This window comes from Prinia subflava, chromosome 16 (assembly GCF_021018805.1).
Source record: "Prinia subflava isolate CZ2003 ecotype Zambia chromosome 16, Cam_Psub_1.2, whole genome shotgun sequence".
NCBI classification, from domain to species: Eukaryota; Metazoa; Chordata; class Aves; order Passeriformes; family Cisticolidae; genus Prinia; species Prinia subflava.
The window spans coordinates 13,824,118-13,837,710 of NC_086262.1; the positions used below are offsets into that span (position 1 = coordinate 13,824,118).

Below are 13,593 nucleotides of genomic sequence, written 5' to 3' on the forward strand. Positions count from 1 at the left end.
GGATAACTGGAAATAATCACAGATTTCTTAGGGTTGGAAGGGACTCTGGAGCTCATCCAGCCCGGCCGCCCTGCCAGGGCAGGGACACCTGGGCCGGGTTATCCAGGAACGGGTCTGGGATGTCTCCAGAGAAGGAGACCCCACACCCTCCCGGGGCAGCTGTTCAGTGCTCTGCCATCCTCAACGTAAAGAGGCTTTTCCTCATGGTGAGGTGAAATTTCTTGTGTTTTAGTTCGCGTGCACTGCTCCTCGTCCTGTCACCGCCAAGAGTTTGGCATCATCCTTTTGATACCCTCCTTTGAGTCTTTTGGCCAAGCAGGCCCTTCTCCCGCAGCGTCTCTCATAAAAGGGAGATGCTCCAGGTCTTTCATCATCTTGGCGGCCTTTGGCGGGCTCTCTCCGGTGCCGGATGCAGCGGGGCTGTGTCCGTGCTCCCCGCGGCCCCTCACGGACCGCTCCCGGGCCCCTCCCGGGCCCCTCACGGACCGCTCCCGGGCCCCTCACGGACCGCTCCGGGGCCCCTCCCGGGCCCCTCACGGACCGCTCCCGGGCCCCTCACGGACCGCTCCGGGGCCCCTCCCGGGCCCCTCACGGACCGCTCCCGGGCCCCTCCCGGACCGCTCCCGGGCCCCTCCCGCCATGGCGGCCGCTCCGCCCTCAGGCCCGCGGCCCGCTCGGCAGCGCCCCCTGGCGGCGGCGGCGCGCGGTGCTGCCGCCCGCAGCCCGGCATGGAGGAGGACGAGGCGGGCGCGGAGCCGCGGGGCTCCCGCCGGCGCTCGCCCAGCCCCGGCCGCCTGGACGTGAGCTCCAACCGCTTCGACCCGCTGCTGGCGCTCTACTCGCCGAACACGCCGCTGCCCTTCCCCGCCGCGCCCTGCTTCAACAACCTCGCCGAGTACGAGAGCTTCCAGCGCGGCCTGCGCCGCCCGGGCGCCCGCCGCGGTGCCGCCCCCGCCCGCCGCGGTGCCGCCACCGCCCGCGCGTCCCGCCGGGGCCGGCCGGCCGCCGACCCCGAGCGCATCCAGCGCCTCCGCAGCCTCATGGTCAACCCGGGCCCCGAGCAGGAGGCGGCTGAAGGCGGAACGGCGACGCGGCGGCGCCGGGCACCGCGCAATGTCCTCACCAGGATGCCCCGTAAGGGCGCGGGCAGCGCGGCTCCGGGCTGCAGGGAGCCAGGGCTGAGGGGAGGCGGAGGGTGTGAGGGCCGGGGTCGTGCTGAGGTGGGTGCGGGGTTCCGGCTGGGCACGGCGTGGAGTTGCGGTGGAGTTTGGGGGAGTTTGGGGGTGAGAAGAGAGCGATGGCTGGCGGAAGGAGTGGGGTGACAATGGGGTGTGGGTGAGTGGTGTGGGGGGAATGATTTCGTTTGATGGAAATGACACTTGGGTGCAGAGGCGCTGGCACAGGTTGCCCAGAGAAGCTGTGTCTTCCACTACACCAGGTTGCTCCAAGCCCCATCCCTGGAGGTGTCCAAGGCCAGGCTGGATGGGGCTTGGAGCAGCCTGGTGTAGTGGAAGGTGTCCCTGCACATTGCGGGGGGATTGGGCTTTAAGGTTCCTCCCAAGCCAGACCCTTCCGTGATTCTCTGAAATGGTCTGCAGGAATGAGGAACAGCATTTCAGAGCTACTCAAGCAGAGATGACGTTGTTGTGGTGATGTTCTGCTCTGTTAATCGGTTAATTATATACATCCTCTTGGTTTTAAGGAGAAAAAGGATGAGACACTTCTGTTTTCTCAAAAGTACTATTTTAAACCAGGTATTAGCACCATGCTCTAACCAGCTGAGCTACTCTCAGGGTCATACTTGAGTCAGTCCAGGCTGTAGTGAAGCCATAATCACAGGGTAAGTCTGTAACAGACTGCTGTTACTTAGTTGCTAACCAAACATCCTGCAGGCAGAAACGCTGGCATTTCTGATAACGGGATGGCAAAATAGAGGTGCGAGACAGCTGTGATGTAAATGCATCAGCTATGATGATGATACATATTTCTTGTAAAAATGTTATGTGTGCAGGCAGGGTAAACATCCCCTAAACATGAAGAGGTGCTGCTTGTGCCCCCACACCAGGAATCAAATGACACTGCTGTCAGGTGAGATGGAATGTTAGTGGACTTCATTAAAAATACTGGGGTTCATTTTGGATTCAGATTATCTTTTCACCATCACCTTATTTTTGTTTTTTCTAAAAAGGCAAAGCCCAAAGTCTTCAATTCTGAGTGCCCAAGGCAAAAACCTTTTTCTTGCTTACACAGTAAAACACAATCTGTTCATTGCAATAGGTGCTGCATGATCTTAAGTATCACACTTAGTTTTCTGCACAAATGCAGACGTTCTGTTGGCACAGGATTTCCAGAAAAATTATCTTAAATATTGATTTCAGAACTTAAAAATTAAGAACCATTAAGTACCATGCTTAATATCCACACATCCGTGTCTAGACTTCAAAGAAGACTGGCACAACTGATACAGAAAGTGCTATTCAGCAGCCTGGGGTGTTTTAAGAGTGATTTATAGCCAAAATCCCCCTGTAATTGGGGGGTGTCCGCACCACTGGTGTTTGGAACTTGGACTGTGTTGGATCAGTTCAGGAGGAACTATTTATCATTACTTTGCATTCACCAAGAGGCAGAGAATTCTTGTGCAGGGTAGGTGGAAAGGTGTTTGACAGTGTTCTGAGTTATTTCAACTTTTCTCTTGAGGTTTTTCTAATTATGCCTCTTAATTGAGTCTGCCCTGAGGACAAGGACTTGAACTTAACCAGAATTTAGATCTTTATTTCACCCTTTTGAGGTGCTTGCCCTCTGCTTACAGTAGCTTTTGAGTAATTTTTCAGGGTCCTGGTATTAAGCATGTGCTTGTTTTATACGGGTAGGGGTTGGATTCTGAGTACCAACTAGGTAACTCTTTTTTCTTTACTCTTTCTCTTTTTTCTATCTATCGAAAAATTGTTCATGCTGGTCCTTAACAGCACAGAAGGCACAGGCAAATTTAGTTGTGTGCAGAGCCTGCTCATTGTAGCTCTTGGTGGTTGCAGAGGAGGTGTGTTCCCAAAATAAATGCCTTGCATTGCTGTTTTTATTTTTTCTGAGAATGTCAGGTTGTTGAAGGGGTTTTGGATGATCTGTTCTGCCCTTCTGCTCAGATGAAGCTGATGCTTTGCTGTGGAGGAGACAGAAGCTCATACAGCAAGGAAAAGTGGGCAGAGTGTAGATTTGGTGGAGCTGTGTAGTGTTCTCCTGGGTGATGAGAGGCAGAGGCATAGATGGAAATAAGGGTTGGATGTAGAATTCTGTAAAAAGTTGTAGATGGAGCTCTGACTTCAAGAAAATATTGGAACTTAAAATGTAAAAATAAGTCTGGATTTTAAATTATTATGTAAATTTTCAGGGTTGGTTAGGAAAAATACTGTTTTCTGGTTGGAATCATTGATTTGATATCATGATGGTGTCATCTGTGGTTCCTGTGATGGATCTGACAATCCAGAACATGTTTATTATCAGTTCAGCTGAAGGAGACACAGAGGCTCATGGAAAGACCCCCTAAACAAGGCTGGGAGGTGCAGAGACAGCTTATGCTCTGTGTGAAACCAATTTCCTGCAGTTATCCAGCTGGAGAGGGCTGGCAAGAAGACAATAGATCTCAAAAAATAAATGTGATTAGGTTAATTCAGAGGAAACTGATTTAGATTTCCCTGCTGTGGCCATGAATTACCCTGCAGATCAGCTGTTTTACACAGTCACTTCACAGGAAGCATTTTCTGGTGTGCAAATCTTGAACCCACAGCCCCTAAGGCACAAGGTGAGAGATCATCTCTGGTCACATATTTTATGAATGTGGAGAACCAAGTGAGATTTTAGACTAAGTCTTTTCCCTGACTCTTACAGCAATCCTGGGCCAGTTTTTGCACAAGCAAATGTGTACCAAGGCATGGGTGGAAGATGTAAATAATATCTACCCCTCTGCATAAGTTACACTTGCAAAGATTTCTGGTGTGCAGACAAGGCTTGTGTGAGCTAGGCAAGCTGCACGTTTTACTGAATTCCTTCACTTCTGCCCTGGTAAAAGCATTAGTGACTTGGGGTTTGGCATGGTTTAATTGTTGGTTTCTCCTTAGAGTAATTTTATTTCCTTGCCAAAGGCTTGTATGACTTTGAACAATATTCAGATGGCTGCTGAAATCTTGACTGAAACAATGCATTTTCATCAGTTTAAACTGGTCCAGTTTAGTTAGTTGAAGGATTTTGAGTCATTCATTGTTTCAGAAATCCCCTTGTAAAGAAAAGGAACAAATCTGCTACAATTCTTTATTCACAGCTCATAACTAATCTGAGATAGCCTTAACCAGGCTTTTGTCTTTTCTGTGGAGCTAACTCTGCCCCCATGAGCTTTCTGTTCCCTCTCAACCACTTTTATTTACAGTCCAGATTACTTGGCATGTTTTTGAAATGTAGCAAAAAGATTTTCAGCTAAGGCTGATGTGGCTATGGGCTATGTAAAGCAAAACCTTCATATTTTCTGGTCTTGGCTCTCCCCATTGTAAGAAGAGTTTTGGTGGTCTGGTAATGGCAACCACAGCGTCCTACAGTGCCTGGGGCTTCTTCATTGCTATTGTTGTGAGCACGAGTATCGTGCCAAGCTCTGCCATGCTTGTACATAGAGAGGATTTCTACATGGTTTTTAAATAGATAGGTACTGAAGAGAGAGGTTTTACAAGAATATGTAGTGATAGAAAAAGAGGAAATGGCTTCAAACTGAAAAAAAGTAGGTTTAGATTAGATAGGAGAGAGCAATTCTTGGCAGTGAGGGTGGTGAGGCCCTGGCACAGGTTGTCCAGAGAAGCTGTGGCTGCCCCATCCTGAAAGTGTTCAAGGCCAGGCTGGATGAGGCTGTGAGCAACCTTGGTCTAGTGGAAGCTGTCCCTGTCTGCAGCAGGGAGTTGAAAGAAGATGATCTTTAGTCAATCTTTCCAACTCAGGCCATTCTATGATTCTATTCTATGATTCTGTATATTTTGGTGAAGATTGGTGATGTTCTCTTCCTGTTCTAGTCCATGAGGGCAGCCCGCTGGGGGAACTTCACCGCTGTGTCCGAGATGGTGTCAGAATTAATGTCCACATCCGCACCTTCAAAGGCCTTCGTGGAGTCTGCACAGGGTTTCTGGTTGCATTTGACAAATTCTGGAATATGGTAATTATTGTTCCATCCATTGATTTGTTCCATCCTTTGATTTGTTGTATTTAAAACTTGAAATTTGCAGCAGGTTTAAGCAAATGACACACAGGGAAGGTTAATGTGGTTTTGTGGTTCACAGACTAATTTGCTCTGGTACCAAGTGCTGGGTTTCAGACTTTAGTGTTACTTGGTGTTGGACTGGTACATCTGGGGGTTTCCAAACATCTTAGAGAGGTTTTAGTCAAGAGAGAAGCTTTGAGGAGTTCCCAGCATCTTCAGAGGTTTTGTATAAGAACACAGGAAGGTGGGTTATGAGGACTGTCAGAAACTTCCAGAGCTTTCTCTGCAAAACCCAATCTTTCTGTAGTGGTGGATGCTTCTCTGATTTCTTTCACTAACATCACTGAGCTGCCAGTGACAAAAGCTTTTCCCTGTTTTCTGCCTTGTGAAGATCTTAAAGACAGTAGATAGAAAAGCAGCTATTAGATATCTGTGAGCCTGGAGGTGTGAAAAGTTTGGAAGTGGGGAGGAGGGAAGGATTTTGCAGGCAAGGATCACAAAGATTTTGCAAGTCATGCAAAATGAACTTTTCTGCTGCCTTTATACCTCAGTGTGATTTAGATGATTAACAAACCAGCTCCAAAGCACAGCTTGTTCCTGGAATGGATTTTCTCTCAGAACATAATTTCATAATACTTTGACACCAAGCTGGTCCAAAGCTGCTTCATGTTTTATTTTAATTTTGATCTTTCTGTTTCTTTTATCTTTTTCTAGGCCCTGACAGATGTGGATGAGACTTACAGGAAACCAGTAATGGGCAAAGCCTTCTATGCAGAACCTCAGCTCTCACTGACCCGAGTAGGTGACACCTCCTGTTTTCTTTCTTATTAGCATCTCCTTTTTCAAAGTAATAAAAAGGGAGCATTGGTTTGGAGCCCATGTTTACATTTGAAACATTTTACCTCCTTTTTTATAGATGACTCTAAAATAACTTGAACTGAGCAAAACCCCAAAATGTTTTCTGATCTTTCTGAATGTACTTCAGTGTTACTAAAGCTCCGCTTCAGAATCAGATCAGAGTTTCTGCCACTGCATAACGTGCTGAGCTTCTAGAAGCTCACTCTGTGAGTTTTGATGTGGGATTTGTTTGTGTGTTTTTTGCACCTGTGACTGATCAGGTCCGTGTTTGTCTTGCCAGAGGATTTGGCAGAGCATTCCTCTGGTACTGAAGTTCCTCATGGCACAGTCTGTGTCTGCAGCCAGAGAAACAACACAGCTCTTTGGTCTCTTGAGCTTCCAGTCTGGGTGCTGTGAAGCCCAAGATCTCCAAAGAACTGCACTCTCTAGGATCCAGCTGCAAATAGAGTTGTTTACCACACTGACAACTGAAGAGATGACAGATGAACTTCTGAACAATAAAGGGAAAAAAAAATGTGAAGGGCAGTGCCCACTGAATGGCAACAGCTCCAGGCCTTTTGAACATCAGAGAAGCATCACAAAAACATTTAAACTGTTTCATTGTGATGAGTTTGCTTTCAAATTCCTGCCATTTAAATCTGTTTTCTGGTAGATCCCACCCTTCCTTTTTTTAAAGATCAGTTAAAAATAATCAAGTTGTCATTGTTCCTTTAGCTCACTCTCACAGGCACTGGCGTTCCATCCTGTTGCTGGGAAGAGAGAGGCTAACCAGAAATCTCATTTGTCATTATTTCATAAAAGCTTGTCTGCTGCCAGAGTAAAAGCAATTTCTTTTCCAGTTTCAGCACCATGTATTCTTAGATTAATGAATTCATACAATGCTTTGATTCTGTTGCTGTAGCTTTTATTATTTTTCTGTTATTTGTGGTCTGCTCACCTCCCAGAATACCCACATGTCATCTTTTAGTTTGTTTTGGGGAGCACAAAAGATCCCTCAGTTTTCCAGTGTACAGACTTTGCCCCTTATCTTAGGGATTCATGACACAAGGATGGAAATCTCTCTGAAACTCTGACAACATTAAAAGAACATGGGGAAAAGTGAGCTGTAGGAGCAACTTGGTATATCTGTTTCTCCTGGCCAAAGTTAAAGGCTACCACAGAGCACTGTTGCTCCCCAAATTAAATTCCTTGGTGCTCACATAAGACAGGCATGACCATGCAAGAGACTCATTCACCTGTCACTGTTTGACTTTGGTAGGCAAACAGGGCCTTTATTGCTGGTGGAGATTTGTCACTGTCTTGTGAGCTGATTTGGGATTATACATGAAAATGCAATGTAGAAGTGTGGAACAAGGGGCCTCTCTTGCTTTATGAGTGTGGTCATAGACAAAACTGTATTTATCTTTTACAGCTGTTTGACAGACTCAAGCTGCAGGAGTCCTCGGGGAAGAAGGGAGCTGCCTCAAAGACTGTCTCAGAGGAGCTGGCCCTGACAAATGACTCTCAGACACTGAGCCTGAAAGCTGGATCTGGACGAGGGAGAGCAGAGGAGGAGCGTGAGAGGCAGAAACACTCGGGCAGAGCTGCAGAGAAGAAGGCCCCAGGTGACAGAAGTGACGCTGATGTGGGCAGCAGGACTGCCCACGCAGAGGGGGCCGGTGCTGGTGGGGCCCGAGCAAGGAGCCAGTCCCGGAGGAGGAGGAGGCCCAAGGTGGATTATCAGCAGGTGTTCACACGCCACATAAACCAGATCTTCATTCGAGGAGAGAATGTCTTGCTTGTCCATTTAGCACATTGACTTGGCTGAGCCTTTGTCAGAGTATTTATTTGATAGCATGACTTGCTGCTGCAGCTCCCATTGCTATTTCGAGTTGTCATTGAGTAGGATGGTGCCGTGGCTGGCTCCCCATTGCCACCACAAGGCAGGGGAAAGAATTGTAACTTGAGCATCCTGGGCTTGATGCCAAAGCAGCCTCCTTAGACCCTGCTGGGGGTCTCAGGGGAAGGTCAGCAATGCAGTTGTTTCTGTGATATGAGGGAGTTAGGCACACATCCCACTGTTCTTAAAAGGAAGCTAAATGGAGAGGGTTGTGAGAATTTTGGTGTACTCTGTTACAGGAGCTGCTTGTGGCACACATTTAAGAATAAGATCTGGACCTGCAATAAATCAGAAATGCTCTTTTGCACATTCTGAGTAACATCAAGAGGAAATTGCTATTGAAACCGACAGTTTATCTGCTGCTGTTACATGGATGTCCTCTTTTCCAGACATAATTCCAACAGTAATTTTAATATAATTTATAGGACATTGGAGTCACATCCTGCTGATGACTACTGGCTCTGCCATAGTTAGCTCTGTAATGCCCTATGTGATAGAAAACTTCTTAATTGGAATCTTTTAATGTAGGTGATGGCAGGACTGTAACTTGTTTCCAGCACCAAAGCTTAGGCACTTTGTAATGCTGTGCTTTGGCCCTGTGTCACCAGCAAGCAGATGATGTAGCTGATCCAGAGACCTCCCTGTCTGGAGTTTATCTGTGGGTGAAGATGGAAAACTATCCTTTTGTATTTCACCCACTTGCTACTTGGTGTAACAGTGAATCTGGCAAAGATTTGGTTTTTCTCAGGTGTGTTTGTGCTGAGCACACCTGTCCTGTGTTTAAACACCTTTCAGGCTCTCTCTATTGAAAGCAGAGCTGCTGTGTCTCCAGCAGTTCTCATGGAGCAGGAATCCTCATGGGTCTTTCCTGCCCATGTGAGGGATGCATATCTAATTCCATTTGAGCTTTGGAGATGTGCCTGAAGAGGTTTTGAAGTCTAGAAGTCAAACCTAACTCATCAGTGTTTCATTTTAGCAAGGCTGTTGAATTATTGCAGGTCAGGCCAGGGTTCTGCAGGTATAAACTACTTTCCAAAAAACCTGCCTGCAGAAGTTTGAGGGTAAATGAAGCTGTTCCATTGTGTAGTCTGTTCCCTTTGTTGTCAAAGGAGATTTCATGCTGCTATTCTGTATTCATCTCAACTGCCTTGTGCTTTGCAGCAGCTCTGTGTGTTTAAGCTGAAGTTGGGAAATTGCTTTATAGCAGGACTTACATTGCATATAGATGCCCTGAGTTCTCAAATTGAGTGGCTGTACTGTGGGTGACATGGATTTCTGTTGCTGCAGATGCAGCATTCTGCTTGCTTGGTCGTTAGGGATATGCTTGGTGTTTTGGAGAGTCACAGAAATCATTTAGCAGGCATTCTGGACACACAAAGCAGCTGTTTGCCTCTGGGGGAGCTTGAAACTTATGTCAACATTTCACATGACATGGGGCTTGATGAGCTCAGCCACTGAGCTCAAAGCCAAGTTCAGCCTGGGACAGAGTAAAAAGTACTGTTGAGGCAAAATAGTTTCATCAAGGGTAAAAAAGAAAAGAAAAAAATTAAATACTCTCTACACCTTCTTCTGAAACATTGCTTTACTGCTGTAATCCCAGCCCTCTGTGAACTGAGACTAGGCACTGAAAAGGTTCTTCTCCTGGAGGTTCTTGTTTCCCCTTCCTTCTTTACTTTTTGTGTTCATGTGCTCTGCAGTTTTTCCTTTTATTTCTTCTCTTTTTTCCCCCCTCTCTTCTGTCAGTACTTTGCCTCCTCAGGACATTCTAAACTCTGGTTTACAAAGACTGTTCTTGTTGTCCTGGCTTTCTGCACCCTTTCCTGGTTGGTTTTCTATGTACTAATCATAACCTTCACAAATTACTAGAAACATGTGAAGCTAGAAACAAGGTGCTTATCTCTTCTTCTGACATCCCAGCAGCTTTTATTTTAAGTGAATATTTTCTTCCTTACATTTTGGTTGTGGGGATTTTCCTCTGTTTTCTGGCAGCTTTGTTTTTATTTCAGCTGCTTGGGGTGATTCCTCTCTGCCTTTTCTCTTAGTACCAAAGGCCACTGGTTTGACCTCTCCTCTTTCCTTCATATTTGACCAAAGGGTGTCAGATCACCCTCAGGCTGATATACAGTGACAGCTCATTTTCTTGCTTTTCTTCACCTCATATTCTTATTTCTGTTTTTCTGTCTAGTTTATGCTTTGTGCATTAACTGAGATACAACTACTATGAATTTTCTGTGGCTGTGCTGTCCTTCCTTGCCAATTGACACTTCCCCAAGTTCTCAGTTGCTGCTGGAAGTCTCAGTGTTTCCTTTCATAATGGATTTTTCCCTGAAACCTTACAGATGTTTGTTGCTTCACGTCTACGAGCTTCTTTGTTTACATTTTATGAAAAATGCTGGTGCTTAGACTTAAGTTTGTGCCTTGATTTTTATATCATCCCTGACCTGTTCTTCCAGAATCATCACCTTGGTGAGCAAACCTAGTTAAGGATTATAGTTATCTACTTTTTTTGCACTACCTCATTGTTACAATGTTCCTCCTCTTATCTGTGAAGTTGGTTAAACTGCTCTCTTAATTAATGAATTATTTGTTGGTTCTTCATTTGTTTCCTACTTTCCTGTCCACCTTTCCATTATTTCCAAGCTGCTTCCTAATACTGCTGCTTCCTCTTCCACAACTTCAGATCTTCCAAAAGGTCTTCCTTTTCCCACTTTTACTGGCATTGTGTATTTTTAAGATGCATTATTAAAATGGTATCTTACGGATTTTGTCTCTTTCAAGCATTGTGATTGTGATGAAGCAAGTGGTCCTGTAGGTGTGTTGTCACTTGCTTGTTCAATACTTCAGATAATGTGGCTCTTTAAATAAAATTGAATGTCGTGTTCTGAAATGGATTCTTTTACCTCACTGAAGTATTCTCCTAAATCTATTAAAAAAAAAAAAAAGAAAACAACCTTTGGAAACAAATGAGCTTTGGTTTTCTATGTTTTTTTTAAATAGTTTCTGGTTGTTTCTTTCTATGGTTTTCCTTTTCCAAACTCAACATGATTTTTTCTTTTGTTCCGTATGTTTTTTGCTCCCAGCCCTTCCTCTCTTGCTGCAGGTGCTGTGAGCACAGACACACCAAAGTCTTTGTGCTGAGGAATGAAGAGTAAGAAACAGAGAGCAATGTGAGAGTGAAAAAGCTTTGAGCAGATGAAAACCTCCCTGGAAAGCATCCACAGGTTTCCACCTGTCCTGTATTTCTAGGACCTTGCTCAGCCTGGTGCTCAGCAGGGTTCTTAAAGTGTGTTTGGCGTGAGGTACCCAGTTTCTGCAGGGTGCAGTTTTCTGCAACAACTTCAAAGGAGCATTGGGATAATTTGAGAAAGTTTTAAAATGATTTCTTATTTCTGGGATTATTTCTTAGGAAATGTTTCTGCACGGGTGCTTCATTTTTTTCTCAAACACTTCTTAGGTTGTGGTAGTAGAAAAGGTAAGGCCAAAGGAGAAAAAATGCTTATAAAAAATGTGGGTTTGGTTCCTTCTCTCAACTGACTTGTCCAGCTTGTCAATGGCCTGGAAGGTTTTTTCTGACCTACAGTGAAGTAGGTAGCATGTCCTCCATGGGTGATTATTGAATTAATCAGTCAGTGCTGTTTTCCATCTGCTTCTTCTCCTTCAGTGTTTGGATGCTGCTTTGCAGCATTCCCTCAGCAGGGCAGTGTCTCAGCAGGAACAGGCCTGAATGCCCACTGGTTTTTACCCTTCCCTAAGGAATGTTACCCCATCCAGTTTTGAATCCAGAGAGTCTTTGGCTGTTCTTGATTTTCATACTGTTCTCTTCAGATTTTTGGAATTATTCAGTCAAAAAAATTATTTATCTTGGATAATATCACTTTTTGGAGTAAACTGATTTTTTGAAACTTTTAAAAAATAATCTTGTTATTTCTTTTCCTTCACTAAGTGCTAGGTTTTCCTAGTTTGTTGTTGCAGTCACCCACTTGCACCTGTGATTCACTGGGTGAAGAAGTGGGCAGGATAAAAGAGGCAGAGAAAAAAAGGTGTCTAATTTTTATTGAATTTGACATTCTGTCCAACATTATGCCCACACTCTCCCTTTCTGTTTCTTACTGGCACTGACCTAAGTAAGACAGGTGGAAATTATTTCATCCAGATTCTTGAAGGAAAATGGAGCAGGAACAGCAGAAAACACTGAGTCTATGAAGATGTTTATCTCCAGGTAAACTTCCTGTCTTTGGTTAAAAAAATCAGAGTTATAAGCACCAGCTTACACTGCAAGCTCTGCCATTGGATAAAATTGGAAGGCACAGTCCTGCACCCTTTCCAGAGGTGATTCCTCAGCCAGGACGGCTCTTGCCTGAGAAGCTGCTCAGGTACATGCCAGTGTCTGCCTCAGAGCAGAACTGCAAATACTGCCAATTAATATGAGGATGTTTTCTCTCCTGCCTGCACTGCCAAGTGTAAAATATCTCAGAACTACTTAATTTCATGCTTTTGCTTCTTGATATTGGCTTTAAAAATCCAAGTTTCTACAAATAGCAATCCTAAGACAGTCTGTTAGAACATTAGGAAAGGCTGCTGCTGACTAGAAATAGTATTGGAAAAGTAAGTTTTTACAGAATTTGTGAAATTCTGATTGTAATCAAAACATTGCAAACCAGGAAAGGCTGAGAGGGTTGGGATTGTTCAGCCTGGAGAAGAGAAGCTTTAGGGTGACCTAATTGCAGCCTTGGAGTACCTGAAGGGAGCTTACAAGAAAGATGGGGAGAGACTATTGACCAGGGCCTGGAGTGCCAGGACAAGGGGGAATGGCTTCACACTGACAGAGAGTAGTGTGAGATGGGGTATCAGGCAAAGACAAAGGAGGGGAGAGGAATTACTCAGGTGGTGATAACCCCTTGACATGGGGCTTTCTAGGCTGTGCCTTTGGCACAGTCCTGCCAGCACTGGGCAGTTGAGCTCTGTGGATGAAGGGGACGATGCTGAGGCAGCTCTTGAGTGCACCCCCCCTTACGCTGTGAGCCTTTCACAGCACCTGAGCTGCCCCTGGAATCCCTGCCAGGCTGCACCCCTGATCACTGACATGTTTGATCCTGCCTCTTAATATTTTACAGAGGAAACCCAGTGGGAGAAAAAGGAAGTAAGTGAATTTGCCCTTTTGGGTGGGGGTGGAGAAGGCTTGGTTTTCCTTGATGGCTTTCTGGGGTGCAGGAGAAAGGACTACTTTAATGGGGAAGAAGCAGAGATGCTTGTCTCATGATGTTCACAAGTCCTTTCAGATGTCACTGTAAGTGCTCTTGCTCTTAGCTGGTGGAACTGAAGGCCTGTCAGGGAAGGGAAATGCCTCCTGACATTCCTGGATAACTCTCTTATTAGCTTCTAGGTTTCTGGTGTACAGCTGGATGACTTTGTTGAAAAAAAAAGAGTACAACTGAGACTTTCAGTCAGTCTTGTATTCGTTCAGAGTGAAAAGTAGTTTGATCAGCTTGTGTGAAAACATATCCATCCTTTTTTGCTCTCAAAAGATCAGTGCTCTCCCTCAGGAAAGAAATGAAACTGCTCCTGTAGCGATTGCTTCTGATTTCCACTGCTTCAGAGCAAAGTGTAGCTGTGCCAAGGTGTCTTC

General features: G+C 45.4%; 1 protein-coding gene across 1 annotated transcript; it reads left to right on the plus strand.

Moving 5' to 3' along the window:
- Positions 1-693: 693 nt before the first annotated feature.
- On the plus strand, positions 694-10,854 carry LSM11 (LSM11, U7 small nuclear RNA associated). The gene is made up of 4 exons (XM_063413457.1): positions 694-1,134; positions 5,046-5,185; positions 5,945-6,028; positions 7,500-10,854. The coding sequence occupies exons 1-4, from the start codon at positions 729-731 to the stop codon at positions 7,884-7,886; spliced, it is 1,017 nt and encodes a 338-aa protein (XP_063269527.1). The 5' UTR covers positions 694-728; the 3' UTR covers positions 7,887-10,854.
- Positions 10,855-13,593: the final 2,739 nt, after the last annotated feature.

Excerpts from the sequence above, each read along its gene's own strand:
- LSM11 (XM_063413457.1), top strand. The coding sequence starts at position 729 with ATGGAGGAGGACGAGGCGGGCGCGGAGCCGCGGGGCTCCCGCCGGCGC. Across the intron at positions 1,135-5,045 it reads TGTCCTCACCAGGATGCCCC|TCCATGAGGGCAGCCCGCTG; the intron begins GTAAGGGCGCGG and ends TTCCTGTTCTAG. Across the intron at positions 5,186-5,944 it reads TTGACAAATTCTGGAATATG|GCCCTGACAGATGTGGATGA; the intron begins GTAATTATTGTT and ends ATCTTTTTCTAG.